Source organism: Halichoerus grypus, chromosome 1 (assembly GCF_964656455.1).
Source record: "Halichoerus grypus chromosome 1, mHalGry1.hap1.1, whole genome shotgun sequence".
NCBI classification, from domain to species: domain Eukaryota; kingdom Metazoa; phylum Chordata; class Mammalia; order Carnivora; family Phocidae; genus Halichoerus; species Halichoerus grypus.
In genome coordinates, this window is record NC_135712.1 from 130,295,850 (window position 1) to 130,322,847 (window position 26,998).

At 39.8% G+C, this 26,998-nt stretch overlaps 1 protein-coding gene across 8 annotated transcripts in view; it reads right to left on the reverse strand.

The window, feature by feature from the left end:
- Nucleotides 1–26,998, reverse strand: part of TBC1D5 (TBC1 domain family member 5) — a 567,676-nt gene that overhangs the window by 15,482 nt on the left and 525,196 nt on the right. For all 8 annotated transcript variants that reach the window (XM_078072157.1, XM_078072131.1, XM_078072109.1 and 5 more), the window contains one exon: nt 9,134–9,233. In XM_078072157.1, the coding sequence (XP_077928283.1) occupies nt 9,134–9,233 (100 nt within the window). The remainder of the gene's footprint in view (nt 1–9,133; nt 9,234–26,998) is intronic.

Genomic DNA, 26,998 nt, shown 5'->3' on the forward strand with positions numbered 1-26,998 from the left:
GATCTCTGACTCTAAGAGTAATGGAAATGGCACACAAACTACTTTTTACAATTTCTTAAAAACGTTTTTTCTTCAATGCTAGAATAAAAGTGTTTTATTTGAATGGCTGGTACAAAAGGTAACATAAGCCCATATTCATTAAGAAGGAAAGTAGACAAGAGATAAAAGCAGTTAGAACTAGCATCTATCTGTAGTGGAGGCAGAATTCAGTTTCCTTGTGCCTGAGGGTAATACCAGAACCTTCCTCCAAGATGAAGGTAAATGGTAAGTAAAAAGGTTAATAAATGACAAAGAGTAAATAAATTAGCACAGTACCTCACCCACTATAGAAGCTCAGGACTCGGTACCTTTCATTTCCACATGGCGACATGACCTCATCTGACTATCCCAATGACCATTCTCGATGAGGACCCTCATCCTATTACAGAAAAGGGAGCCAAGCTCAGCAATCCCCAGTCCATCACCGGAGGTCTCATGACGGGAAAGTGGTAGAGCTAGGACTAGATTCCAGATCATCTGGACTCCTGGGCTCCCTAACACTTCCATACACAGCACTGATGGAGGGGCCAGAGAGAGATATGAAGAGGCATAGGACAGGGTCTTGCCACTGACTTGACTGCCTTTAGATTCCATTGCCCTTTCTTTGGTGGTGGAACTGACCTAAGTGAGGTCAGCCGGCACAACAGGAAGTCACCTCCATGCAAAACAGACTGCCACCAGAAAGTTCTACCAGGACTTTCCAGAGCACTGGCACTAGCATCAGACAGCTTGAACTTTGATGACCTTAGGCAGAGATTCGTGTATCACTAAACCCATCCGTAACGGGGACAATACCTATCTCAGAGGGTTGCTGAAGAGATTCAGTGGGATAATCAAAGTGGTCCACTTCTAGCACACTGCTCACTATTACTATTATTGGTTAGTATGTTCCCCCCCCCCCCTTTTCCAGTACCTCAAATATCCAGATAAATGGATTCTGCTCTTTGAGGTTATCTCATCTCTGACAGACGTTTAGTTACCTTGACCTCAGACAATCTCATATGAGACTGTCCCAGACTCTAAAGAGGAAATATTCAGGCTGTTACAAAATGGAGGGGTCACATGGAGGGTTGACCTAGGGTCACATGTGTGACCAGAATGGTAGTAGCTGAAGAGGTGGCCATGAGTCAAGGAGCAGCGGGGAGGGGGAGGCAGACCTGTAATTTGTCACTATTGGCTTTGGCAGCACTGTTGACAAAGGAATTTGTGCTCACAGAGTGGGTGCCGTGGTTGGCCAGATCTTGGGAGAAGGCGGGTTTAGTAGAGACTGCAGGTGTCAAATTCATTCTTTGATAGATGGTGTGCGTTTGTGTGTCTCTGCAAATGTCATTCCCCTTCTAGAAGACCCTCCTAGCCTCCTTACAACACCACACCCTTCTTTTTTTCAAAGTCTACCTTAAAACTGTGTTCAAGCATCAGCTTCCTATTAACAGTTTTCCCTCTGAACGCATCCGGTTGTTGGGACTCTCTTCCTGCTTCATCTTTTACTCTTGGAACTGTATTCATATACGAGGTTCAAAAATTAAAGTCTCCTGACTTTCTCTTTAAAATAAATAAAATCTTAAAAAAAATGGGGGGAGGGCACCTGGGTGGCTCAGTCATTTAAGCATCTGACTCTTGGTTTTGGCTCAGGTCATGATCTCATGGGTCATGGGATCAAGCCCTGCGTCTGGCTCCGTGCTCAGCATGGAGTCTGCTTAAGACTCTTTCTCCCTCTCCCTCTGACTCTCTCTACCCGCCCCAGCCCCCGAGCTCTCTCTCAGATAAATAAAATCTTAAAAAAAAAAAGATTAAAGTCTCCTGCAACTTCACAGTTCTATGTGGCAAACTGTGGACTCAAAGTCTTTTGGTTCCAAATGTGGTACTCTGTTCACTATATCCGTATTACTCTAGAACCCCACCAGTCCCTGCTAATGTTTCTGATATCACTCTGGGAGGACCTTGGTTTCATGTGACACTGTGTGTCACTTTAGGTATTTCTAATGAGGTATATTCTCCTTAGTGCTTGTACTCTCTCTCTCTCCCACTACACCCTACCCTCAACCTACTTCTCCTAGAACCTATTTTTGTATCAGAGAGCAGGTCCTTAGTAAATACTGGCTGAATGAACAACGCAGGGCTTTCCCACCAGCAATAGGGCGGACTTTTATGTCCTGAGGAATAGATGTAGGTGAGATATTTCTCAGGTGAAGAATGAAGGGATATTAACATGCTCAACCAGATCTCAGATTGAGAAGTGAAAGGGGCAGATGAAGGGAGATAACTTTCACTGATGATTTCTTAAGAGCCAAGTATTAAGTCAGGCACTTTATGCTCAATATTTTCTTAAAAAGCAAAAGCAGATCACACAGAAAATATAATCAAGGGTCCTATTTTGCAGCCAGCTGCCAGAATGACTGAAGGTCCTAAACTCAGCACTGGGAAAGGAGCAGTTAGGAAAATCCAAGGGTAAGAGTAAGCAAACATGTGTTTTGCACTTAAGATTAGTTTTTGTTGCCAATAAATAATTATCTTAAGTAAACTGAGTATGCTTAGCAGAGTTAGAAATCTTTACTCATCTCTACCATTTAGCATTCTTATTGTCTTCGGACTTACCACCCTGCCAGCCAGGGAGTGTCATGGAAGCATGATTCCTCACAGCAAAATCTATCATATTCATGATATAGCTGAGGGTCAACCAGAAAAAAGACTTTACATGTATTTTTGAATGTAAACAGTCTCTAAGCTCCAGTAATGATTAGATGCCTTTGCCAGAAGATGTACTTCTAAAAATAGAAGCAGAAACATAGGTAGGGACTTACTAAAAGGATATACCCAGGGTTCTGCCATCAGTCCGTCTCATTTGGAAGCAATGAGGACAGGAGAGCAGTTTGAATAAGACTGACTTAAAATCACATCAGTTAGTCAAATAAGATCCTGTGACCTGGGTTTAAGATGGATATAATTTTTTGTGAATTTTAGGCAATAAAGGTTTTGCTGATAGGAGGATCTAGTGGAAGTTAAGTGCTGCTACTCAGTTGGTATTTAAACATGGCCCAAGGCAGCAAACATTAGCCTTTTTTTAAAATTTAAATTTAATTAGCCAACATATAGTACATCATTAGTTTCAGATGTAGTGTACAATGATTCATCAGTTGGTGGGAGGGTGGGGTAACTGGGTGATGGGCATTAAGGAGGGCACGTGATGTGATGAGCAGTGGGTGTTAATAGGCAACTGATGAAGATTAACCTTCTTAACTTGGGTTTCACCTTCCCCTACACACAAGCTCTGTACTTAGCATGAGATGCTTGTGGTGGCCACAAAATCCTTGAGATATGAAGCAAGCCTGTTTCCACAATATGGGGTGGACAAGTCTTTTGTCTACTGGGTCATTAGCTGGAGAGGGCCCGGATTGGAGGACACGGAGAGGCAGCCTGGAATAGAAGGCTGAGAACACACTATGTAGTCTGACAGTTTAAGGAAGATGAAGGATTTGGAAATTATATTTTAAAAAAGAGAGAGAGGGACAGATAATCAGTGTGGGTTCCCCCTGTGGAAGAGCATGTGGGAACACGGGAGACAGTCAGAAGGTGGAAAACAACATGAGGAAGGATGGACAGTCTCTACCGAGGCCATGGGATCAGAGCTGTGGTATCTTCACCCGGGAAAGGATAAGACAGTGTATAATTTGCTGAGTTTTTCTAAATAGGCATAGGGTTGGCACAAGGGAGATGCTGACCAGTTGTTCCAGGTCTTCTGATCATAAAACTGGGGCGGGGGTAGGAAGAGCCTTCTACTACTAGAATAGAACAAGTTCAAAGAGGCTGAAAACAGAACTGAGTTTCAGATGATTGAAGGCTCCGCCAGAATAGCAGGGGAGGTTCTGAGTTCTGCCCACAGAATCCAGCGGCACGTGTGCCTGAAGTGTGCAGTCAGGAATACATTACTAGGATTATGAATATATTCATTTAGTTATGCCCACATAACTTTAAGTTCTTTTGCTCTCTGCTGCTTGAAGACTGTCATGGGCCAGTAACATCAGGTCACCGGAGGGCTGTTAGAAATGCAGAACTTCAGGCCCCAGAGCACACCTACTGAATCCGAAATCGGCATTTTAACAAGATTCTCAGGTGAAGGTATCTTTTCCTTCTCCAGAGGACTGTGCTGCCCACAATTAAATGCAGTATTTAAAATTCTCAAAATAATTATGAAAACTTTTATCACAGCGTGACTGACAGAGGAAGCTGTCTGGTGATCACATTTTCTTTCCCTGTTTTTCAAATGCCATTAGTTAACTGCCTGATTGAACCTTTCCAAAGACAGCCATCGAAAGTCGTTTTTATAAACATGAGAAAATCAGATTTCTAAAGTTCTTACGGAAGCAAATAAACTGAGTTTCAAAACTGGCCTCCTCTTACAGCTAATGCTTACATAAATATTATGGCAAGTGCAAAGTCAACAATGCCGTGTGCAACAAAACGGCAGAGAATCTGATCTCCCACTACTGACTCAAGGGTGGCCTTAGCAGAGGCATCAGTGAAAGAGAAGCCAGGGACTGGAACTGGGGCTGGACGCGGGTGTGTCACAAGCTGGCTGTGTGTCTCTCCTCCTCCCCAGACCTTGGTCTCCTCATCTGTGAAATGAAGAACTGCTGAGCTGGCTTTTAGAGCTTCCAGATGTTCAGCATTCTAGGATCGTAGGAGCTACAGCACTCTGGGAAACCTAACGGCCCTTGATTCCCTGCATTTAACCCTGCCTTTGTTACCACGAACCACCCACGAAAGGGCAAGGGGCTGGAAAACCACTGTCTAAACGGCAAGCGGAGGACTGGAAATACCTCTGGTGGCAGCCGGCAGGTGCGGGCTTTAGGGCCAGCAGGGTGAGCAGCTCGTGCTCCCTGTAAACAGATGGCAGCTCAGCCCAGCTGCTCACAGATCAGAGAAGCGTGGGCTGCTCAGCCACGTGCAGTTACGCGTAAAATACGGCAAATCTAAAAATAGCCTGAGCTCAGCCACAGAGGTTAATCCTGTCAATGGCTTTTAACTCAACTGTCAGGATGACAGGAAGGGGAGTAACTATAGCAACCGAAAAATGAACACGTAAAACAAGTCTTCTGAAGTTGACAGGAAAGTTAGGTTTAACAAAACATGTATTTTCAATTCCTGTCTCTCAGTCTTTGAATTCAAGCAGTTCAATTACGTGGAAGTCAGAAAATTAGAATCTTGGTAGCGTTTCGATAAAACAAATATTCCTTTCGATGAAACAAAATCCAAAGTTTTGGGTTCCAGGACCATAAGGAAAGAATTGCTAACGTGTCAATGTTATTACCTCTATAATTAAAGGACCATTTGAACAAATGCCTTTATATAACTTTTAACTGAGAGGTTTTTCTCTGTATTTGTTCTGGCAGTTATAAAAAGAGCCTTGAACTGTACTTGACATTTTAAGGCATTACTGCATGTCTGATGAAACCGTAGGGTGAAATGGAATTGTCTTGAAACAAAAGGAACTTAGTGAAAACAATTAACATTAGGAGTGGATACAGAGAAAGACCTGTCAGAACAAGTTTCTGAGGCAGTTCGCACAGCTACCGCGGTAGCCTGTGGCCCAGGGCAGAATGGAGGCCCAGCAGCGCTCATGGCAAGGAGCCTGCATCATTCTGTTCTGCTAAAGCTATTCTTGCTCAAAGAGCTCACACACCTCATCTTAGGACTGGCATATCCCAAATTCCAGCATCTTTCTGAATAATTTGATAAAGGAATATTTAGTTAGGTGCTGGGAAATCTGGCATTGGTCCTCCTTCTCCCACTAACTAGTGGTAGGGCCTAGACAAGTCAATACTCAGCACTCTGGTCATGGGCTTGATGAGTGTCTCAGGATCTTCCCTGAGAAGGGACATTTAGGAGTTAAGGGGACAGAGGAGAGAATTTGTGTTGAAAACCCAAATTTGGGCCATGCCCTGTGCTGGGCTTTAAAAACACATTCGTCTTGGCAACAAACTGGCAAGGTAGATAATTGTGTCTCCGCTGTACCTACGAAGACATGATCATAAGGCTGGGCTAAGAAGTGACAGAGTCTGATCTCACCCTGTGTCAGTCTGGTGCCACACAAGGCTGCTCTTCCTGACACCACTCCAGACACTCTTACAACTGACTCTTGCCTGGAGTGTAAAGATGACCCATCCAGGCGCTTCAGCCATCTATAGACTTTCACTGACTGTCCTGCATTTCCCAAGCATAAAAAATTAGGACCCCTGGAGAGTACCCCTATAATCTTCCTTTCATCCAGGCCATCACTGTTAATGATTATTTTTGCATCAAATATATACTATTGTGCTACCTGTCTTTTCCCTTAATAATATAGCATGAACATCTCCTTATGTTAATAAATAACTATTTTAATATTTCATATTAAGGTTACATTACACTATGTTATAATCAGTCACTTACTAATGGGTTTTTCAGTTGTTCTAATTTTGTACTGCCTTAATAATCAGTAAAAATAGAAAACATCATATGGAAAAAATACTAGGGTACTGAAGTGATTTTTAAAGGAAATACAGTAGGCCAAAAAGTAAATCAAGAGCTTCACCTTAATTAACCTTTTTTTGTCTTCCTCTAATTTTTGCTTGGAATCAAAACTGCCTACAACACAGGAATACCCTTTAATAAACCAACAGGCAGGTGAAATGAAATCCATCTGTGGGCCCTGGGGCCCAGGATTCTTTATAGCATCCTTCAACCCTACTTTAAAAAGGCAGTCCTGCTATTTATATGGAGAAAAGAAGTTGACAGCTATATGAAGGGATTCTGGCTGAAAGTGAAACGTACACACAAAAACAAATTTAGTTTTGCGGTTAGTTGAAAATTCACATCTGGTATGGGCTTTTCTTTAATTAAAGTGTTTCCCCCTCCCATGCAATGAGAAAATACTCTTACAGTGCTGATTGAGAGACCGAAATAAGAGCAAAAGCTCTTTGAAAATTCTGAGGCTTAAGTAAAGCTGCTTTAAAAGCTGCTATGTGGACCAAACAACTTAGATATTTCCTAACAGGATTTTCTAGAGTTCCAGTAAATCTTTCTCTCAGTCACTTCTTTGTTCTACTTTGGTCAAAACCCAAATCAAGCAATACAAAGGTCACGCACATAGCCAGAGAAGCAAACATACACATATACACCCCCCACATACTTTCTTTAAAATTAAAATTATATTTAACTAAAATTAGTTATATAATATATATTATTTATATATAAACTATCTCTCTTCATTACTTCTTTTTGATACATTTGAAAGTGGGATGCTATGAGGGGCGCCTAGGTGGCTTAGTTGGTTAAGCGTCTGCCTTCGACTCAGGTCATGATCCCAGGGTCCTGGGATCAAGCCCCACATTGGGCTCCCTGCTCAGATCTCTCTCCCTCTCCCCCCTGCTCGTGCTCTCTCTCTCTCAAATAAATAAAAAATCTTAAAAAAAGAAATAAACTGGGATGCTATGAGATTCATAAAACTTAGTTCTATCTGAATTTTTAAAAAATGATCATAATGAAGCATATAAATGAACCGCTGTGACAGGGGTGGATCAGACGTGACAAGGGTAACATTTCTTGCTGTGATAAGAGATACTACCCTTTTGATCACCTGCTGGGGTTTCTTCTGTTATTTCCCCCTCTTGAGCTCTTCCTCTGAAAGAGTGGTCAAGAGAGGAGAAATAAGGCTGAGGCTAGAACAGGGCCCATCCAGCTGCCTAGTAAGACCCTGGTAGACAACCAGCCCCTGAGGTCAAGCACCTCCCCAACTGTAAGAGAACATTTACACCTTACTAAAGGCCAGGATGGTTCAGGCTACACTTAAATGACAGCCGTTTTGACTGCGTGTAATGGACTCATGACCTAATAGGCTGAGAGATCACTGGAGTCTAAGGAAGAGAGTCTACCTTCCGCAAAGGCCCCATAGATTGGCTACTCCTAGGACCCCTGCCAGGGGGAAGGGGCCTTGGTGGATTCTCTTTGGTTTCCCTCATATGTGGGATGCATCCTGATTTCTTATAATACTTGGTATTGCCATTTGTCCACACTCACAGAGCAGCAATATTGGCCCTTTCCATTAGAGTATAGGTTTTATTTTCCTAATTTGCTCCCAAACTACAGATGCTAGACACCGAAGAATGGAAAAAGAAAGGATGCCCATAAGAGGGCTGAAAAATACTAATAGTCTGCATTCTAAAGTCCTGCAAGCAGAACAGAGTCGCTAAAGTAAAACATACATGATCCAGCAGAGACCATTTCTAATAAAAAATACAGAACTTTCACAAATGTAGAGAATAATGCATGAAGACTTTCTAATGTGACATATGTATGACTCACACATAAATGGAACTTCAAACTAGAACATTTCTTAGAATATAAGCAGTCAGAAGTAAGAAAAGGTCATGTGGTCCTGACATGCATTTCACGCTAGTGGTTAAAAACATGTATTAAAAAAAAAAAATAAAGCATTGTCAAAATAATGATCACATTGGTAATTACAGACAGGTTGGCACAACAGTAGAACTGACTATTTGATCTTGAAAGATCAACATTTCTTTTTTTTTTTTTTTTTTTAGATTTATTTATTTGAGAGAGAGAGAGCATGAGCATCAGGGGAGGTGGGGCAGAGGGAGAGGCAGAAAGAGTCTTAAGCAGCCTCCGTGCCAACCGTGGAGCCCAACGTGGGGCTCAATCTCACGACCCTGAGATCACAACCTGAGCCGAAGCCAAGAGTCAGACACTTAACCGACTGCACCACCCAGGTGCCCCTTGAAAGCTCAACATTTCATTTTGGTTTGAGGAAGACAGATATTTACAAAAGGTAGTGTAGCAGTTGAGAATTGAAACCTATGGTCGAACTGCTTGATTTTGAATTTCTACTCTATTTCCTAGTGACATAATCTTTGGAAATTGTATTAATCTTTCTGTGCTTCAGTTTCCTCATTTGTACAATGTGGATAGTAACAGTACCTCTACCATAGTGCTGCTGTGAGGATTAATGAGATAATGCATGTGAAAAGTTTAACCCAGGGCCAACTGGATACTGTTGTTATGACTATCATTACTCCCAGGGCCAAAGTAGCTCACTCACCTAGATGAGTGTCCATCACCTTTGCACAGTATTTGCACATGGCATCCAGGTCATTCAACTGTCCTTGAAGGAAGGAAATTTGGGCTTCTAATTCTTCTTCCTAAAATGAAAGGGGTAAAGATATGGAAATTTTATTTATTTTTAAAGATTTATTTATTTTAGAGAGAGAGAGAGAAAAAGAGTGTGTGCACTTGAGCTGGGGGGAGGGGCAGAGGGAAAGAATCTTCAAGCAGACTCTCCACTGAGTGCGGAGCCCAATGTGGGGCTCAATCTCAAGACCCATGAGATCATGACCTGAGCCAAAACCAAGAGTCAGATGCTTAACTGACTGAGCCACCCAGGCACCCCGGTATGGAAATTTTAAAAAATTCAAATAAAATCCCCAAAGGTCTCCAAACGATTTGGACGACTTTAAAGAGGCACAATGTCTTTTCAGTCACAGACAAACAAAAGAAAATAGCAAGTAAACAAGAGCAAACCTACCACTGCCACCACCAGCAAAATAAGAGAAAGGGTAAAGTGGAGTTTTAAAAAAATCTGGACTTGAATCCGAGCTTTGTGCCATGTGTTAATGCTTACCCATACAACCCTGTACAAAAAGAATCCATACAATATCTTCAATAACTGGGCCATACAAATTGAGAGAAGAAATGCGATTTCAGTGGACCCTACTCCCTAGACAGCCGGGTACAAGAACATTACATTTCCTCACACACATTTGGGGAACCAGAGACAATGATAATCTCTTAAAATGTAAAGATTTCCCAAAGCACTTGGAAAATCTTTGCCCGTACAGCCCATAAATAGCTGCTCTTACATTTCCTCTTGTGATATGACACCAGTGAATTTTATTTATGTGATTGTTTCTAGGAAAAAATACTCTGGGTTGAATAATCATCTAAATGGTAAAAGACAATCTAACTGTAACAACAACAACAACAACAACGTCTTTTTTTTTAAGGAAAAAAACATACATGCAAAAAAATTTCTCAAGGAAATTTAGAAGATTAAGAGAATTTTTCTCAAAGCGAGAGAATACAGGCATACCCTAGAGATACTGTGGGTTCGGTTCCAGAGCACTGCAATAAAGAGAGTATCACAATAAAGTGAGTGAAATGAATTTTTTGGTTTCCCAGTGCATATAAAAGTTGTGCTTATATAAATTTTAAAAAAGCTATGTTTACACTATACTGTAGTCTATTAAGTGTGCAATAGCATTATGTCTAAAAAAACAATGTATATACTTTATTGCGGGGCACCTGGCTGGCTCAGTCATAGAGCATGTGAATCTTGATCTCAGGGTTGTACGTTTGAGCCCCATATTGGGTGTAGAGATTACTTAAAAATAGAATCTTTAAAAAAATACTTTTTTGCTAAAAATGCTAACTATCATCTGAGCTTTTTGCCGTTGAGGACTCTTGTCTCCACATTGATGGCTGCTGACTGATCAGAGTGGTGGTTGCTGAAGGCTAGGGTGGCTGGGGCAATTTCTTAAAATAAGGTAACAATGATGTTTGCCATATTGATTGACTCTTCCTTTCATGAACGACTTCTGTGTATCATGTGATGCTGACTGATAGCATTTTAGTCACAGTAGAACTTCTTTCAAAATTGGAGTCAGTCCTCTCAAACCCTGCTGTTGCTTCATCAACTAGTTTATGTGATAATCTAAATTCGTTGTCATTTCAACAATCTTCACAGCATTTGCACCAGAAGATTCCATCTCAAGAAACCACCTTCTTTGCTCATCCATAAGAAGCAACTCCTCATCCGTTAGTCTTATCGTGAGATCGCAGCAAGTCAGTCACAGCTACCAGCTTCACTTCTAAGTCTAGTTCTCTTGAGTTTCCACCACATCTGCAGTGGCTTCCCCCACTGAAGTCTTGAACATCTCAAAGTCATTCGTGAATGCTGAAATCAGCTTCTTCTAACCTCTTGTTAATGTCAATATTTTGACCTCTTCCTATGCTTCATTAATGTTTTTAATGGCATCTAGAATGGTGAATTCTTTCCAGAAGGTTTTCAATTTACTTTGCCCAGATCCATCAGAAGAATCACTATCCATGGCAGCTAGAGCCTTACAAAATGTATTTCTTAAATAGCAAGACTTGAAAGTCAAAATTGCTCCTTGATCCATGGGTTACAGAATGGATGCTGTGTTAGTGGCCAAGAAAACAACATTAATCTTGTACATCTCCATCAGAGCTCTTGGGTGACCAGATGCATTATCAATGAGCAGTCATATTTTGGAAGGAATCTTTCTTTTTTTCTGAGCAGGAGGTCTCAGGAGTGGGCTTAAAATATTCAGTAAACCATGTTATAAATAGATGTGCTGTCATTCAGGCTTTGTTGCTCCATTTATAGAGCACAGGCAGAGTAGATTCTAGCATAATTCTTACGGGCCTTAGGATTTTTAGAACGGTCAATGAGCACTGGCCTCAGCTTACAGTCACCAGCTATATTAGGCCCTAATGAGAGTCAGTCTGGTCTTTGAAGCTGATGCCAGGCTCTGGCTCCTTCTCTCTAGCTATGAAAGACCTAGACAGCAACTTCTTCCAACAGAAGGCTGTTTTCATCTACAATGAAAATGTGTTGTTTAGCACAGTCACCTTCATTAGTTATCTTAGCTCGATCTTCTGGATCACTTGCTGCAGCTTCTTCATCAGTACTTGCTGCTTCCCCTTGCACTTTGATGTTATGGAGATGGCTTCTTCCCTTAAACCTCACGAACCCACCTCTGCTGGCTTCAAACTTTTCTTCTGCAGCTTCCTCACCTCTCCCAGCTTTCATAGAACTGAAGAGAGTTAGGACCTTGCTCTGGATTAGACTTCGGCTTAAGAGAATGTTGTGGCCAGTTTGATCTTCTATCCAGACCACTCAGACTTTCTCCCTATCAGCAATGAGGCTGTTTCTCTTTCTTATCATTCCTGTGTTCACTGGAGCGGCACTTCTAATTTCCTTCAAGAACTTTCCTTTGCGTTCACAACTTGGCTAACTGTGTGGTACCAGAGGGCGAGCTTTTGGCCTATCTCAGCTTTCAACATTCCTCTCTCACTAAGCTTAATCATTTCTAGCTTTCGATTTAAAGTGAGAGATGTGTGACTCTTCCTTTTGCGTGAACACGTGGAGGTCACTGGAGGGTTATGAATTGGCCTCATTTCAATATTGTGTCTCGGGGGATAGGGGGCCCAAGGAGGGGGAGACGGATGGGGAAATGGTCAGTGGAGCAGTCAGAACACACACATTTATTAAGTTCATTATCTCAGATGCGTGCAGTTGGTGGCACCTCTAAACACTTAAATAGTAACATCAAAGATCACTTACCACAGATCACCAAATACATTAATAATGAATGAATTTGAATGAAATACTGCAAGAATTACCAACGTGTGACACAAAGACATGAAGTGAGCAAATGCTGTTGGAAAAATGGTGCCATTAGATAGACATGCTTGATGCAAGATTGCCACAAACCTTCCATTTGTAAAAAATGTAATATCTGCAAAGTGTAATAAAACAAAGTATGCCTGTAATCCTCATCCTGCAGGAATTTTTAAACCAAGTTTGTGACAATACAAAGAAAGGATGTTGCCAGAGGTTGAATAGGCTAGAAAATTGATTTTCCAGTCTTAGGTGCTTATTCTTTCACATAAGAATCTTCTGTGTTGTTAAAAAGAAAGCAGGAGAAACTTAATGAGACCTGCTTTTTTCTTAGCGATGGAGTATACTTGGACTTATAGATGGAAATTAACAGTTGAAAAGGTTACTTGTAGGTGTATTACATTTTAGCAATATACAATGCAGTACTGAAAAGTATTGTTTTTAACTACTACATAGAGAATGAGCCTTTAGAAATAGGCATTTAAAAGCCTGACAGAGAAAACAGACATAGCAGTAGCTCTAAAACCAAATTATTGTAAAATGCCCACTGTAGGCATTTTACACCAGCACTAATCGTGCTCCTTACATATGGCACAAAAGGAGCAGCTCAAATAATGACCAGAAGTAACTCAGCCAAGGAATGATCAGAAGGGTGGGTGGGTAGGCGGGTGCCACCTTTCTAACTCTTTGGCTGGGCTTTGAGATGGAAAGGGATGGGTGTTTTGGGGCATTTTTCTTCTCCCTTTTCTCCTTTGTTTCTGCACAGGCTTGAGTTTTTCCTGTTCTGTCAGGGCACTAGGAATTAGGGAGAGAAGGCTACATCTGCTGGTTAACTATGGTCATGGTTAGTCTCCAAGATGGCCACCATCAATTCCTTCCCTCCCTCAGTGTATATGCTGTTCCTCTCTTTGAGAGGTAGTAGTGTCTGTTTTCCCTCCCCTTGAATCTGGGCTGGCCTGTGACTTGCCTTGATCCAGAGAATGCAGTAAAAGTCACACTGTCAGTTCTGGACTAGTGTAAGAAGCCTGCCAACTTCTGCTTACTTCTGCTAGAGGAAGATGGCTACCAAGCTGTAAAGAAGTTCAGGCTAGAATACTGACAGAGAGAAGAGAAAATACGGAGAGAAAGAGGCCATGGGAGAAGCACTGAGGTTCTAGACATGGAAATGAAATCTTCTGGGACCTTTCTGCCCAATCCATCTGAAGCCAGCTAAGTGAGCGACCCAGTCAATGTCACACGAAGCAGAATAGCCCAACCAAATGCCTGACCGTAAGCCTATGAGAAGTAGCAGTGTTGCTGTTTCAGGGAGTGGAATTTTGGAGCGCTGTGTTATGCTGCAAGAGATAACTGAAACGGGTAGAACGGACAGAACACTAGGTTGGTATATGGCGCAAGGAAATCACGAGTTCTATTTCTGGTCCTGCCATTAACAAGTCATGTAACCCTAAGTAATCCTCACCCAATCTGGGCCTAAATGCAGCAGTCTTTGGAGAAGGTATAAGTCAGACACTTTGCTTCCAAGGAGCTTACAGTCTTGTAGTTGGGATATTAGTGTTCTATAAATTACTAAAGTATGAGGTAGAGTACATGCAAGTCTTATAATAAGAATAATTGTTTTGGAAATCCTGGTCCCTACCTCCTAACACCTCTACTGAACAAGTCACTTTTTCAGTGGGTTACAGACACAAACCCAGCCAGATGAGCTCAGAACTGTAGCGAGGCCAGAGCTTGGCAGTCTTTAAAAAGAAGGGGGCCCAGCAATGGCTTAAGTTTCTCCTTACATGTGGCTACCAACTGGCGTGCTGTCAGCCCAGTGTGGACAAAGGGCATTAGGAATGCACTGCCTCCTGGCTTAAAAGCGTCCTCTCTATTTATTTTATATATTAGTTTAATTTGGATTTAGCAATCACTTCTTCTAAAATATAAAAGCCCTTGGGAGCTTTAATCTTCAGTAGTCACTCCTATCTAAGTGGATTTATTTTATTTGTTTTCTTTTTAAAAGCTGGGAGGGAAGAAGAGCTTGAGAGGAGACACTTTGGAGGAGAGAGGCCTGGTCTGCTGGTGGTGAGGTGCTGGACAGCTGAAGGACGTCTGCAGCTCAAAGAGGGTCTCTTCCTCAAACATTTTACTGTGCTAGCAGGAATGTTATAATAATAAAAACGTGATGAGACCGGTGTCCTCTACACTGTGCAGTGCATAACTTGCACGAGTGCGCGGGGAAGCCCTGAGAACATGGCAGCCCGCAGCACATGCTGAGTGAGCATGCACAGATATAAATACACAGTTCTCCAAGTCTGCAGTTGTGCTTAGGGCTCTGGCAGCAAATGAAGAGCATTTTCTTGCCTTAATGCCAAGTAAACCTCAGTACAAATGGAATCTACACTGTAGAAAATGACAACTTTCATTCATTTAAAACTTTTTTGCAAAGGAAAGCCCACCAAATAAGATAAGAGGAGCATTCTGGCTGAAACAGTTTGAGGGGCCCAAGAAACTCTTCCACTTGGAAATCTGAAATCCAGGGTATTACCCCTCTAGAGTTGGCATAATCTTGAAACATTCCTAAATCCTTCAACTTTCTCAGACTTTATAAATAGAAATGGAATCACTTGGAGGCAAAAGGGTGACTGTCACTCTATTATATAATTACTGATAAAAGAAGAGCCAAGAATCGAGCTTCTAAGATTATGGGCACCAACTTTACATTTCTATCTTAGCTTCTCATGCTTGACTCTCCCTCCAACTAACATGCTTTAAACACTCACAGCTTTAGTCATTTGTTTTCAGCAAACTGGTCCTCTGTAATCAAAAACAAATGCTTGGCTAATTGCCTTGAAGTTTTATGGAAACAAGCAGTTAGTGTGATTTTGATGTGTAAATAAGACACTGGAGAGAACTCCTTATGAAATTTACTCTGGCATATACGTTCTGCCTTCCTTTACAGGAGGGAGTGGTGGATGAGGCCGCAAGTCTGGCCTAGACACATCTAGGTCCAAATCATGTTCCTGCCAGTTGCTAGCTGTGTAATATTGGATAAGTTCTGTAATTTCTTGTTCCCCTCACCTCCACTGGCAGGACTGGTGGGAGAATGAAATGAGAGCACAGGCAGAGTATCTGGCACCGACCAGGGACTCAATAAAGGCAATTATTCTTTCTTTTACAAATTTTGTTTATAATCAGGTCAAAACTGTGAAATGGAATTTAAGTATAGGGCTTTATGATTTACTGCTGGAAAACACTGGTTCATAGTTTCAAAACTTTATGTGGCTTAGCCCAGAAAGACTAATTAGGGCTAAAGGCAAGAAACGGATGGAGGTTTATGAAATAGGGCCACATGTAGACTAGAGTGCACACCACCTACCGTACTTGGTGGCCCTGTAGGGCAGGACCAGAGGATGAGGGCGACTCCACCTGAAGAGAAAAACAGCTAGTATCCAACTCTTTATGGCAACTACAATATGCCAGCCACTGAGCTTGGACTGCATCAACTCACTCCTCACAACAAAACCACGAGGTAGATTCTCTCATTATTTCCTGCACGGAACGTTGTCTCCTCCTCTGTAAGCCACATTTTCTGGAAGTGTGTGCCAAGGTTTAGGCAGCTAACTGAGGACCCAAGTCACTTGGTCCATTTCTTCACTGGGTACACATTCTTTCTTAGGCTTAATTACTATGGTTCTTCCAATGAATAACCTCACATCTCAGTTTCCTTTAAGAGAGACTCACCAATTACTTTGTTAGGTCCTAACCCCAAATTCCTTACTAATTGTTTTCCTCCGAAAACACTGAGGTATGATCAGCTGTTTTCTATTTTTGTTGTTGTTTTGACTGTATCTGAAGACATTTTTTTTTAATTTGCTTTTTAGACAGTATTGTTTTACCCCCCCATTCTCCACCCCCCCCAAATAGCTGACATGTCATTACACCTCTACTCAAATATTATCAACTGTATAAATTGGTTAATTGTATATGGATTTTATATATCAATTTTATAAAATGATTCAATGTCTGCCTGTTATTTCTTGGTTAATAGAACAAGCTTTTGTAGTTTATTATTTATTCACTTATTCGTAATACATTCAGCAATACAGTCATGTGTACTCCTAGATCCTGTGGGAAATACAATGATGAATGAGACATGGATTCAGATCTCTACAAGTTTAAAGGGAGGTAAGAGAGGAGTAAGGCGAGTTCTGTAGAGGATATGAAAGATGAGGCTTCACAGTTCTAGGGGGAGCAGATGACTTCCAATTCAAGAGGTGGAAAGGAAAGCAGGTTTTCTGGAAAAGGCAGCAATTTGGTGGGTCTTCAAGAAGAAGGGGGAATTGGCTCAGAAAAAAGGATGCATAAAGGTGTCTTAGGAGGCAGGGACCCGGTAAACAAAGAGCAGAACCCAAAGTGTGGGCCCCGGGCAAAGAACGCAGCCATTGAGTGGAGCCAGAGAGTGGAGAACAGCAGGAGCTGAGGGTCAGCAGAAAAGCTCCCCTCCCTTCCAGTTCATCTCTATACATTTTTCCTTCAGATAATGATGTTTTAAGGGCTGCGGTCTGACATGCAGACGGCTGTGGCCACGCCCCTCACACGCACCATGCTCACGATAATTATAGCAGGCTGCAGCAGTGCCTCTGTCCATGGATGGATTCAAACCCCCAGAGTCCTTGGTTTGGGAGAAAAGTGGGGCAGTTAGAGCCCCGGTGTGGAGTTCTGCTTAGCTTCCCCGGGGTGCCCTCAGATAGCAAGAGAACCGACACCAACTGCAGGCGGCAGGAACAGGCTATATATAGCAACCAGAAGACAGGAAAGACGCCCAGTCTCTCTTGAGCAGATGGGTGAACAAGAAGTGGGAAGTGAAGGAAACGGAAAGTCTCAAGGAGAAAAGTGGGAAGGCTGCGGATGTTCTGAGGAAGCTGTGGTGTACACAAGGGCAAAATACACACACGGTGTGGATGAAATCCAAGCCAGAGCATATGGTATCAGCAGAGGAAGACACCACCAGAACAAAACGGAAGAAGAGCATAAAGATGACTTGTGAGGAGTATAAAAATAAGTGGTCTGGGTGTGTAAAGCCGCACTGCCATGCTGGAGCATGCTGGAATCTGATCGCAAGCCTTGGGGTCAGTATACACTGTGCTTGCGTGCGCCATCTCTGTGACCCTGACCAGAGAGCCAAGTTCTCTGACCCTCCGTTTCCTGTCTCTAAAACTGGGATACTGCTAATTCCTATGTCAGATGATTGTTGGAGGATGAATTACATTAGATTTTCCATATGAAGTGCTCTGCATGGTGTTTGGTACATGGCAAACACTCAGTAAATGTTCATCTTATTGTCTCTAGATTATTTATATAACTCTAGGAAGTTACTCCGAGAATTTTGGATACAGGCAAAAACATAACTCCCAGGATATTCACTGTACATTCAGTGACAGCATGCATACACACGTACTCCACACAAGTCCTAAATGTCTAATGACAGGTGACTTAGGTAAACGGTGGTACATTCATGAACAGAATATTATGCGACTTTCTGAAATGTTCTCATAGGAGAGGATTTAACAATAACATCATATTAGGGAAAACAAGTTACAAAGTAGTAGGAAAAGAATGATTGTTTCTGGAAAAAAGAAAAAAAAAAGGAAAGATATTCACCGAAGTGTTTATATTAGTTACTCTCCAAATGGTGGGATTATACATAATTTTTCCCTTTTCTTTTTGCTTATTTTTTTCTGGATTTTCTACAATGAAATCAGACCATATTTTTGTAATAATAAAATTAAGTTCTTATTCAAATAATAGAGAGGAAAACAGAGGAAAAAAAAAGTAAAAAGTGATTACCAAGGAGAAAAAGATGTTAATATTTTTAAATCACCAAAGTTTATTCCAAATCAAACTCTAAACAACACTACAGTCTAAACAAACCTGTACTCTAAACACTAAACAGTAAGAACAACTTACATGAAATAACTTGTAAAAAAGTAAATAACTATAATATTTTGTCCAGTGTGCAAACCCTGAGTATACTTTCAGGGCAAAGGGCTTCCTTCTATGCATCTGAAGTAGGAACATCAGTGGTTGTATGTTGTTCTTTATGGACTGCCTAGAAAGAGTGAGATTCTTACAGATACTTAAAAGAGTAAAGATGGTAAGCAAATTCCCCAGTAAATACAATAGTTCCTGCTTTCAGACAGGATGTAAAAAAAAATGTTAAATATGAATGGAAATTTCGAACTGAAATTCAAAGCTTAAGGTGTTACATTTTAAGGTAACAAATGATATTGCAGTGCTGAACTTGCCTTTAAAGATAATTTATTTGACCCCTTCATTTTACAAATAGACTTGAACGTGGCTAGGTAGTTCGCCGGCGGCAAAATTTCCACTAGAAGACTTGCTTGTTTCTCAGCCGCTGGAGCAGTGTTATGTCCCACCACTGAGACGCACACTGCCTGCAGGCACCAGAGACATCCTCGCAGGATGGGTTTTCTATAACAATCACTGAGACCTCTCCCTCCACCCACATCGTGCTATAATGGTGATGTTCCTTCCTGCCTATTGTAGTCTAGAAAAAAAGGCACTAAACCCTAAACTCGACATTATTTTATATGACTTCATACTGTTAAAAACCACTACACTGAAGAATACTGCCTCTTGGTTATATGGTAGACTAGGAAGCACCAGGAATCTGTCTCCCCACCTAGAAAACAATGACACTGGCAGAATCTGTGTCATGTAACTATTTTAGAAAGCTGAAGTCCACTGAAGGCTGACTACTTCCAGGGGAAGCCTTGAGGGTAAACTGAGGTTAATTTTGGTCCATTTCAGCTCTTAGCAGAATAGCAGCTCCCCATCCCCCATCCCTAGCCCTGTAGCAAGCAGCTTTGTATTTGTTCCCAGAGCAGCTTGCATGCAACTTGTGAGAGCCAGGATGGGCAAAAAGAACCCTGTTCTCCAAACATCAGGGATTTGTACTCTGATCACTGATTGCTAATTCTGATCAGAGTTGGAGACAAAGAAGAAAGTGGTCACTATTGCTGTACCCCCTCCCCCCCGCACCCTGCCGACTTCCAGTGGATTTAAAGAGCCTGCATTTTATCTCCTACTTCATTTTTCTCTTTTTCCCCTTTGGGGAGTCAACAATTAAAGACTAGAACATTCAAAAGCTACTACATATACGAGGGAAGAACGTGACTGCATATGCCCAGGGAAAGGCACAGGTTCAGAAAAGACATGAGAAGACCATAAATTTATGCCTCAGGCTGATCACTGGTACAGAGACAGCCTACAAACAAACAAACAAACAAAAAACCCCAATAACAAAAAACCCCAATAACAAAAAACAGTAAACCCTGGCAAAGGGGGAGAATATGATTTCCAGAGTTACCACATTATTAGATTAAAATGTTGTTTTCAAAATGTTTAAAAAAAAAAAAAAATCACAAGGCACACAAAGAAACAGGAAAGTGTGACCCATTCAAAGGAAAAACATAATTCAACAGAAATTGTCCCTGAAAAAGACCTGATAGCAGATCTACTAGAAAAAGACTTTAAAACGGCCACCTTAAAGATGCCCAAAAAACTAAAGGAAGATGTGGAGAACATCAAGAAAATGATGGATGATAAAAATAGAAACATCAGTAAAGAGATTAAAAACCTAAAAGAAACCAAGGAAGAAATCCTGGAGCTGAAAAGTAACTGAAATGAAAAATTCACTAGAGTGATTCAAAGGCAGATTTGGGCAGGCAGAAAAAAGAATCAGCAAATTTTATATGACTCTTATAAGCAAATTCCCCAGTAAATACAATAGTTGAAGATAGAAAAAGGGAAATTATTGAATCTGAAGAACAGAAAGAAAAGATTGAAGTAAAGTGAACAGAGCTAAGGGACTTTTGGGACAGCATCAAATGGACCAATACGCACATTGTGGGAGTCCCAAAAAAAGAGAAAGGGATAGAGAGGCTGATAATGTCCTGTATTTGATGAAAGACATGCATATAAACATGCAAGAAGGTTAACAGATCCAATTAAGATGAACTGAAAGATACCCACACTGAGAACATTATATATGAATTAAAGGTTCAATACAGCAAGAAGATAAAATAATTATAAACATTTACACACTTAACAAAACATATATATGAGGCAAAAACTGACAGAACTGAAGGGAGAAAGACATTCCTACAATAATAGTTGGAGACTTTAATACTCCACTCTCAACAATGAATAGAAAAACCAGACAAAAGATAAGTAAGGAAATAGAGTATTTAAACAATGCAATAAACCATCTAGATGTAACAGACATATACAAACACCCTATCCAATAACAACAGCATACATATTCTTCTCATATGTTTACAGATCTTTTATAGAATAGACCATATGTTAGGCCACAAATTAAATCTCTATGAATTTAAAAAGACAGGTATCATATAAAGTATCTTCTTTGACTACACTGAGATAAAGTTAAAAATCACCTATAGAATTAAAATTGGAAAATTCATAAATATGTAGAAATTAAAGAACAAACTTTAAAACAACCAGTGGATCCAAGAAAAAATTACACGAGAAATTAGAGAATATTTAGAGATAAATGAAAACAAAACCCCAACACATCAAAACTTATGGGATTCAGCAAAAGCTGAATTTCTACCTTTAACACTTTATATTACAAAAATAAGAAAGATTTCAAATCAACAACCTAATTATTATTATTTTTTTTTAAAGATTTTATTTATTTATTTGAGAGAGAGAATGAGATAGAGAGAGAGAGCATGAGAAGGGGCAGGGTCAGAGGGAGAAGCAGACTCCCTGCTGAGCAGGGAGCCCGATGTGGGACTCGATCCCGGGACTCCAGGATCATGACCTGAGCCGAAGGCAGTCGCTTAACCAACTGAGCCACCCAGGCGCCCTCAACAACCTAATTATACAACTTAAGAAACAAATTAAACCCAGAGCTAGCAGGAGGAAGCAAAGAATAAAGATTACAGCAGAGATAAACAAAATAGAGAATAGAAAATACTAGAGAAAATCAATGAAACCAAAAGTTGGTTCTGCAAAAAGATCAACAAAATTGACAAACCTTTAGCTAAATGGACTAAGAAAAAAAGAAAGAAGACTTAAATTAGTAAAACCAGAAATGAAAGTGGGAACATTTGTACTAATTCTACATAAATAAAAAGGACAGAGAGTACCATGAACATCTATATGCCAACAGATTGGATAAGCTAGAGGAAATGAACAAAGTCCTAGAGACACAAAATCTACTGAGACTAACTCACATAAAAAATGTGAATAAATCTATAACTAATAAAGAGATTGAATCAGTAATTTAAATACTCCCAACAAAGAAAAGCTCTGGACCTGACTATTTCACTGGTGAATTCTAGCAAACTTTTAGAGAGGAATAAATAATTACCTCTTTTCAAACTTTTCCAAAAATTGCAGATGAGAGAACATTTCCCAACTCATTCTAGGAGGCCAGTATTATCCTGATACCAAAGTCAAAGACATTGTAAGAAAACTACAGACGAATTAACTCTTACGAACACTGATGTAAAAAACCAAACCAAATTCAACAGCATATTAACAGCCAAACCAAATTCAACAGCATATTGAAAGGATTATGTACTTGACCAGCTGAGATTTATTCCTGGAATGCAAAGATGATTCAAATATGAAAACTGCTCAATGTAATAAACCACATTAACAAAATGAGGAAAAAATATGATCATTTCAAATGCTCAGTAAAAACATTTAACAAAAATTCAACACCGTTTTATGATAAAAGAAAAACACTAAAAAAACCCTATCAATAGAAGGAACTCCCTCAACATAATAAAAGCATATATGGAAAAACCACAGAACATCAAACTCAATGATGAAAAACTGAAAGCTTTTCCTTTAAGATCAGGGACAAAAAAAGCAAAGATGTCACTTTCACAACTTCTATGCAATATAATGCCGGAAGTATCACCCAGAGCAATTATGAAATTAAGAAAGAGACATAAAAAACACTCACAATTGAAGGAAGAAGTAAGATTATCTATGTGCAGAGGATATGATCTTGTCTGTAGAAAAGCCTAAACATTTCACACACATACACACACAAAGCCCCACAAAAAAATGTTGGGACAAATAAATGAGTTCAGCAAAGTAGCAGGATACAAAGTCAACAAGAAAAATGAGTTTGCAATATTTACACACTAACCATGAACAATTTGAAAAAGAATTACAAAAACAATTCCATTCACAATAGCATTAAAAAAAATACTTAAGGAATTGACTTAACTAAGGAGGTGAAAGACTTGTACAATGACAGCTTCAAAACATCATCGAGATTAAAGACATAAATAAATGTAAACACATTTTATGTTCATGGATTGGAAGACCTAATATTGTTAAAATGTCAATACTATCCAAAGCAATCTACAGATTCAATGCAATCCCTACTAAAATTCCATTAACATTTTTTTGCGGAAATAGAAAAACCCATCCTAAAATTCATATGGAATCTGAAGGTATCCTGAGTAGCCAAAACAATCTTGATGAAAGAAGTCTCTCAGAGAAAGACAAATACCATATGATTTCACTCTTATGTATAATTTATGAAACAAAACAAATGGGCGTAGAGAGAGAGAGGCAAACCAAGAAACAGACTCTTAACTATAGATAACACAGTGATGGTTACCAGAGGGGAGGTCGGTGGGGGGGTATGGGTTAAACAGGTGATGGGGATTAAGAAGAACACTTGTGATGAGCACCAGGTGTTGCATGGAAGTGTTAAAGCACTAAATTGTACACCTGAAACTAATATTACACTATAGGTTAACTAACTGGAAAAAAAGGAAGACTGGAAAACTCATACTTTGATTTCAAAACTTTCAAAACTTACTACAAAGTTACCATAATTAAAACAGTGAGGTCCTGGCATAAAGACAGATATCTAACCAGTGGATTAGAATAGAGAACTCTGAAATAAACTCTTGCATATATGGTCAATTTTTGCAAGGGTGCCAAGACCATTAAATAGGAGAGGGACAGTATTTTCAATGAATGGTGCTGGGAAAACTGAGTATCTATTTACAGAAAAAATGAAGCTGGACCCTTATTTAACATAATGCACAAAAATGAACCCAAATGGATCAAAGACTTAATGTAAGATCTAAAACTACAAAATTCTTAGATGAAAACATGGGACATTGGATTTGGCAATGATTTCTTAGGTATGACACCAAAGGCATAGGCAACAAGAGAAAAAATAGACAAACTGGATTTCATGGAAAAAAAAAAAAGTAAAAATGTGCATTAAAAGACATAGTCAACAGAGTAAAAAGGCAACCCCCAGAATGGGAGAAAATATTTGCAAATCCTACATCTGATTAGGAATTAATATCCAGCTTATACAGAGAATCCTAAAAGTCAATAACAAAACAACAACCTGGTTAAAAAACAGGTGAAGGACTTGAATAGATATTTCTCCAAAGAAGATATACAAATGGCCAATAAACACAGGAAAAGATTCACAACATCCCTAATCATCAGGGAAATACAAGCCAAAACTATAATGAGACACCATGTCACACCCATTAGAATGGCTACTATCCAAACACCAGAAAATTACAAATGTTGGGGAAGATGTGGAGAAACTGGAACCCTTGTGCACTGCTGGTGGGAATGTAAAATGGTACAGCTGCTGTGAAAAACAGTACGGACATTCCTCAAAAAATTAAAAGTAGAATTACCAAATGATCCAGCAATTCTGGGTATATACCCCAAATAATTGAAAGCAGAGTCTCAAAGAGATACTTTTACACTCATGTTCACAGCAGCATTATTCATAATAGCTAAAATGTGGAAGCAAAAAAGGTGTCCACTGACTGATGGATAAAAAAAATGTGGTATATACATATAATAGAATATTATTCTGCCTTAAAAAGGGAGGAAATTCTGATACATGTTACGACATGGAGGCATTTTGTGGACATTGTGCTAAGTGACATAAGCCAGTCACAAAAATACAAATACTGTATGATTCCATTAATACAAGGTACTTGGAGTCAAATCATGAAGACATTAAGAAGAATGGCGGTTGCAAGGGGCAAGGTCAGGGGGGATGGAAGGTTATTGTTTCATGGGTATTGAATTTCAGTTTTGCTGAAAAGAGTTTATAGAATCAGTGCACAACATTATGAAAGAATTTAATACACTGAAATGTACACTTAAAAATGGTTGAGGTGGTAAATTTTATGTTATGTCTATTTTACCACAGTAAAAAGGAGAACACTGCCTCCTTACAATTAATAAAATTAAAAATCGCTTGCCTTAAAATCAGAGTAACCAGGTGAGGCATGATCATGCTGCCTCAGCCGGTCCTAGGAAATAGACATCCTCCTTGCAGCAGCCCAAGGAGAGATAGAGGGCAGGGCCACCAGGTGAAATACAGGGAGAAACTTTCATTTTTCCACGCAAATCTTTCCTCTCCCAAACTGCAATGTGACTTTTAGCATATCCCTAGAGTTGACCAATTACACATTAAATCCATATTAACTTCATTGCTTTACACGTGAAAGTGTTCCAAATATCCTTTTGAAGTCAGGTTTTGGCAGGTTAAAATAATTAATTCAGATCACGTGCTTGCTGTGGGTGGGACATATGGGACATGGATTATAAATGATATTTTAAAAATAGAACATGTGAGGCTCACAAAATTAAGAGAAATAAATTTTCTTTATTCAGGTGCCTCTCATAATTTTTATTGAGGGGGTAAAAAAATCTTAATTCCTTACCCGATTTTGTTCTTTTGGCTCTACCTGATGAGGTAGAAATGACCTATTGTCCAGTTATGACTAGTACCTTTTTTTTTTTTGTACATGGAGTTAACCACATTCTCTCTATCCTCAGCTCTCTCTGTAAAATTGGAGGTAATGAGAGCACCGACCTCATAGAGTCTTCGAGGATTAAAGGAGTTAATATATGTAAAATGCTGAAAATAGAGGAAACGCATGGAAAGTGTTCTACGACCTTCAGCACAGCATTCTGCGATCATCCACAGGAGCACATGTTCATCCTAGGATATATTTGAAGCTGGATTTATCTATAGCAAATTTCATTTCGGATTTGGTACTCAATGACTCTTAGACTAATTCTTTTCAATCTTTAATATACACACAAATCACCTGGGGTATGTTGTTAAATGCAGTCTAATTTTGGAGGTCTGGGGTGGGGCCCAAGCTCTGGCATGTCTAACAAGCTCCCAGGGGATGACTATGCAGCTGGTCCACCGACCACACTTTGAATGGCAAGGATGTAGATGACCCATCTCATGCCCTTCTACCTCTGAATACAGTTTCCAATCCCTCTAGGAAAGGTTGTGAAACACTTTACTATTTCCCTGCTCTAAGGCAGTTTTAACAGATGGCAGCATGGTTAGATGCATATTTGGTAACAGTCCAAAAGACCTCTGCTCAACATGGAGTGGGATGCAGGGAGAAGAGAGGCAGGGTGGCAGACAGGTTTCCAACACAGCTTTCTAATCTCCCTCGGTCAATTCTGTACAGAGTGGCTTCATTCTTCTGTTTAGAGCTAATTCTTAAGACTATTAGGTATTAATTTATCCTACTGTAAACATAAGCGCTTATTTTTAAAACCAAATATAAATTAATTTTGTTATTATGAATGCTCTCTTCTATAACTTTTGATAAACAGAGGCTGTGTATAAATTTCAGAGAAAAGATGTTTTTCAAACATAAATGCAATAAAAAGAAGGATAAAGTAAGACATGTCCATAATCCATGGTATTTAAATTCACCCCGGATCTTCTGAATGTATTTTTACAATAATCATAATAAGTAATATTTATCAAATATGTTTAGCTTTTAGAAATGTGCTTTTGTGCCTATTGCCATTTCAACATTGTGAGCTATTTTAATCTAACTGTGCCTTTCTAGAAGTTGTTTACAAAAAAACAATAAACAGAAAAGATAAGAATGGTGCCAGAAGATAGGATCATGTACTACAAATTCTAAGTAAACTGAATATAATCCTGAAATAATTATACTGGAAATTAAAATGTTTAACCAGGACAACCTCACACAGGTATAACCAGAGGAAGAACAAAACCTTACTTGCATAGTTATAAACCTTATTATTTACAAAAATCCTGTAACTCCTCCCTTAAATAAATAATTATAGACATATGGTATGTCTCAGGAACTTCCTAGCCTTTAAAAATTCTAAAGGTATAAAGATGTTAAGCATAGTTATTAAGACAATTGCTTATCTATTGAACATTTTAACTGGGGGAAAAAAGGTCTCTTCTAGAAGGGACTGTGTTTGGTGCTCTAATTAAATGGCATCTGTGGAGAAATGTCCCCATCTTTTGGATTTTTAGGCTCTATCATCTCATGTTGTATTTTTATAATTAGGCAACCTGACCAATCTTTTGTAAGCCAGAATAGCTCTTTCCTCCACCATGCCAATTAGCACAGATGTTACTTT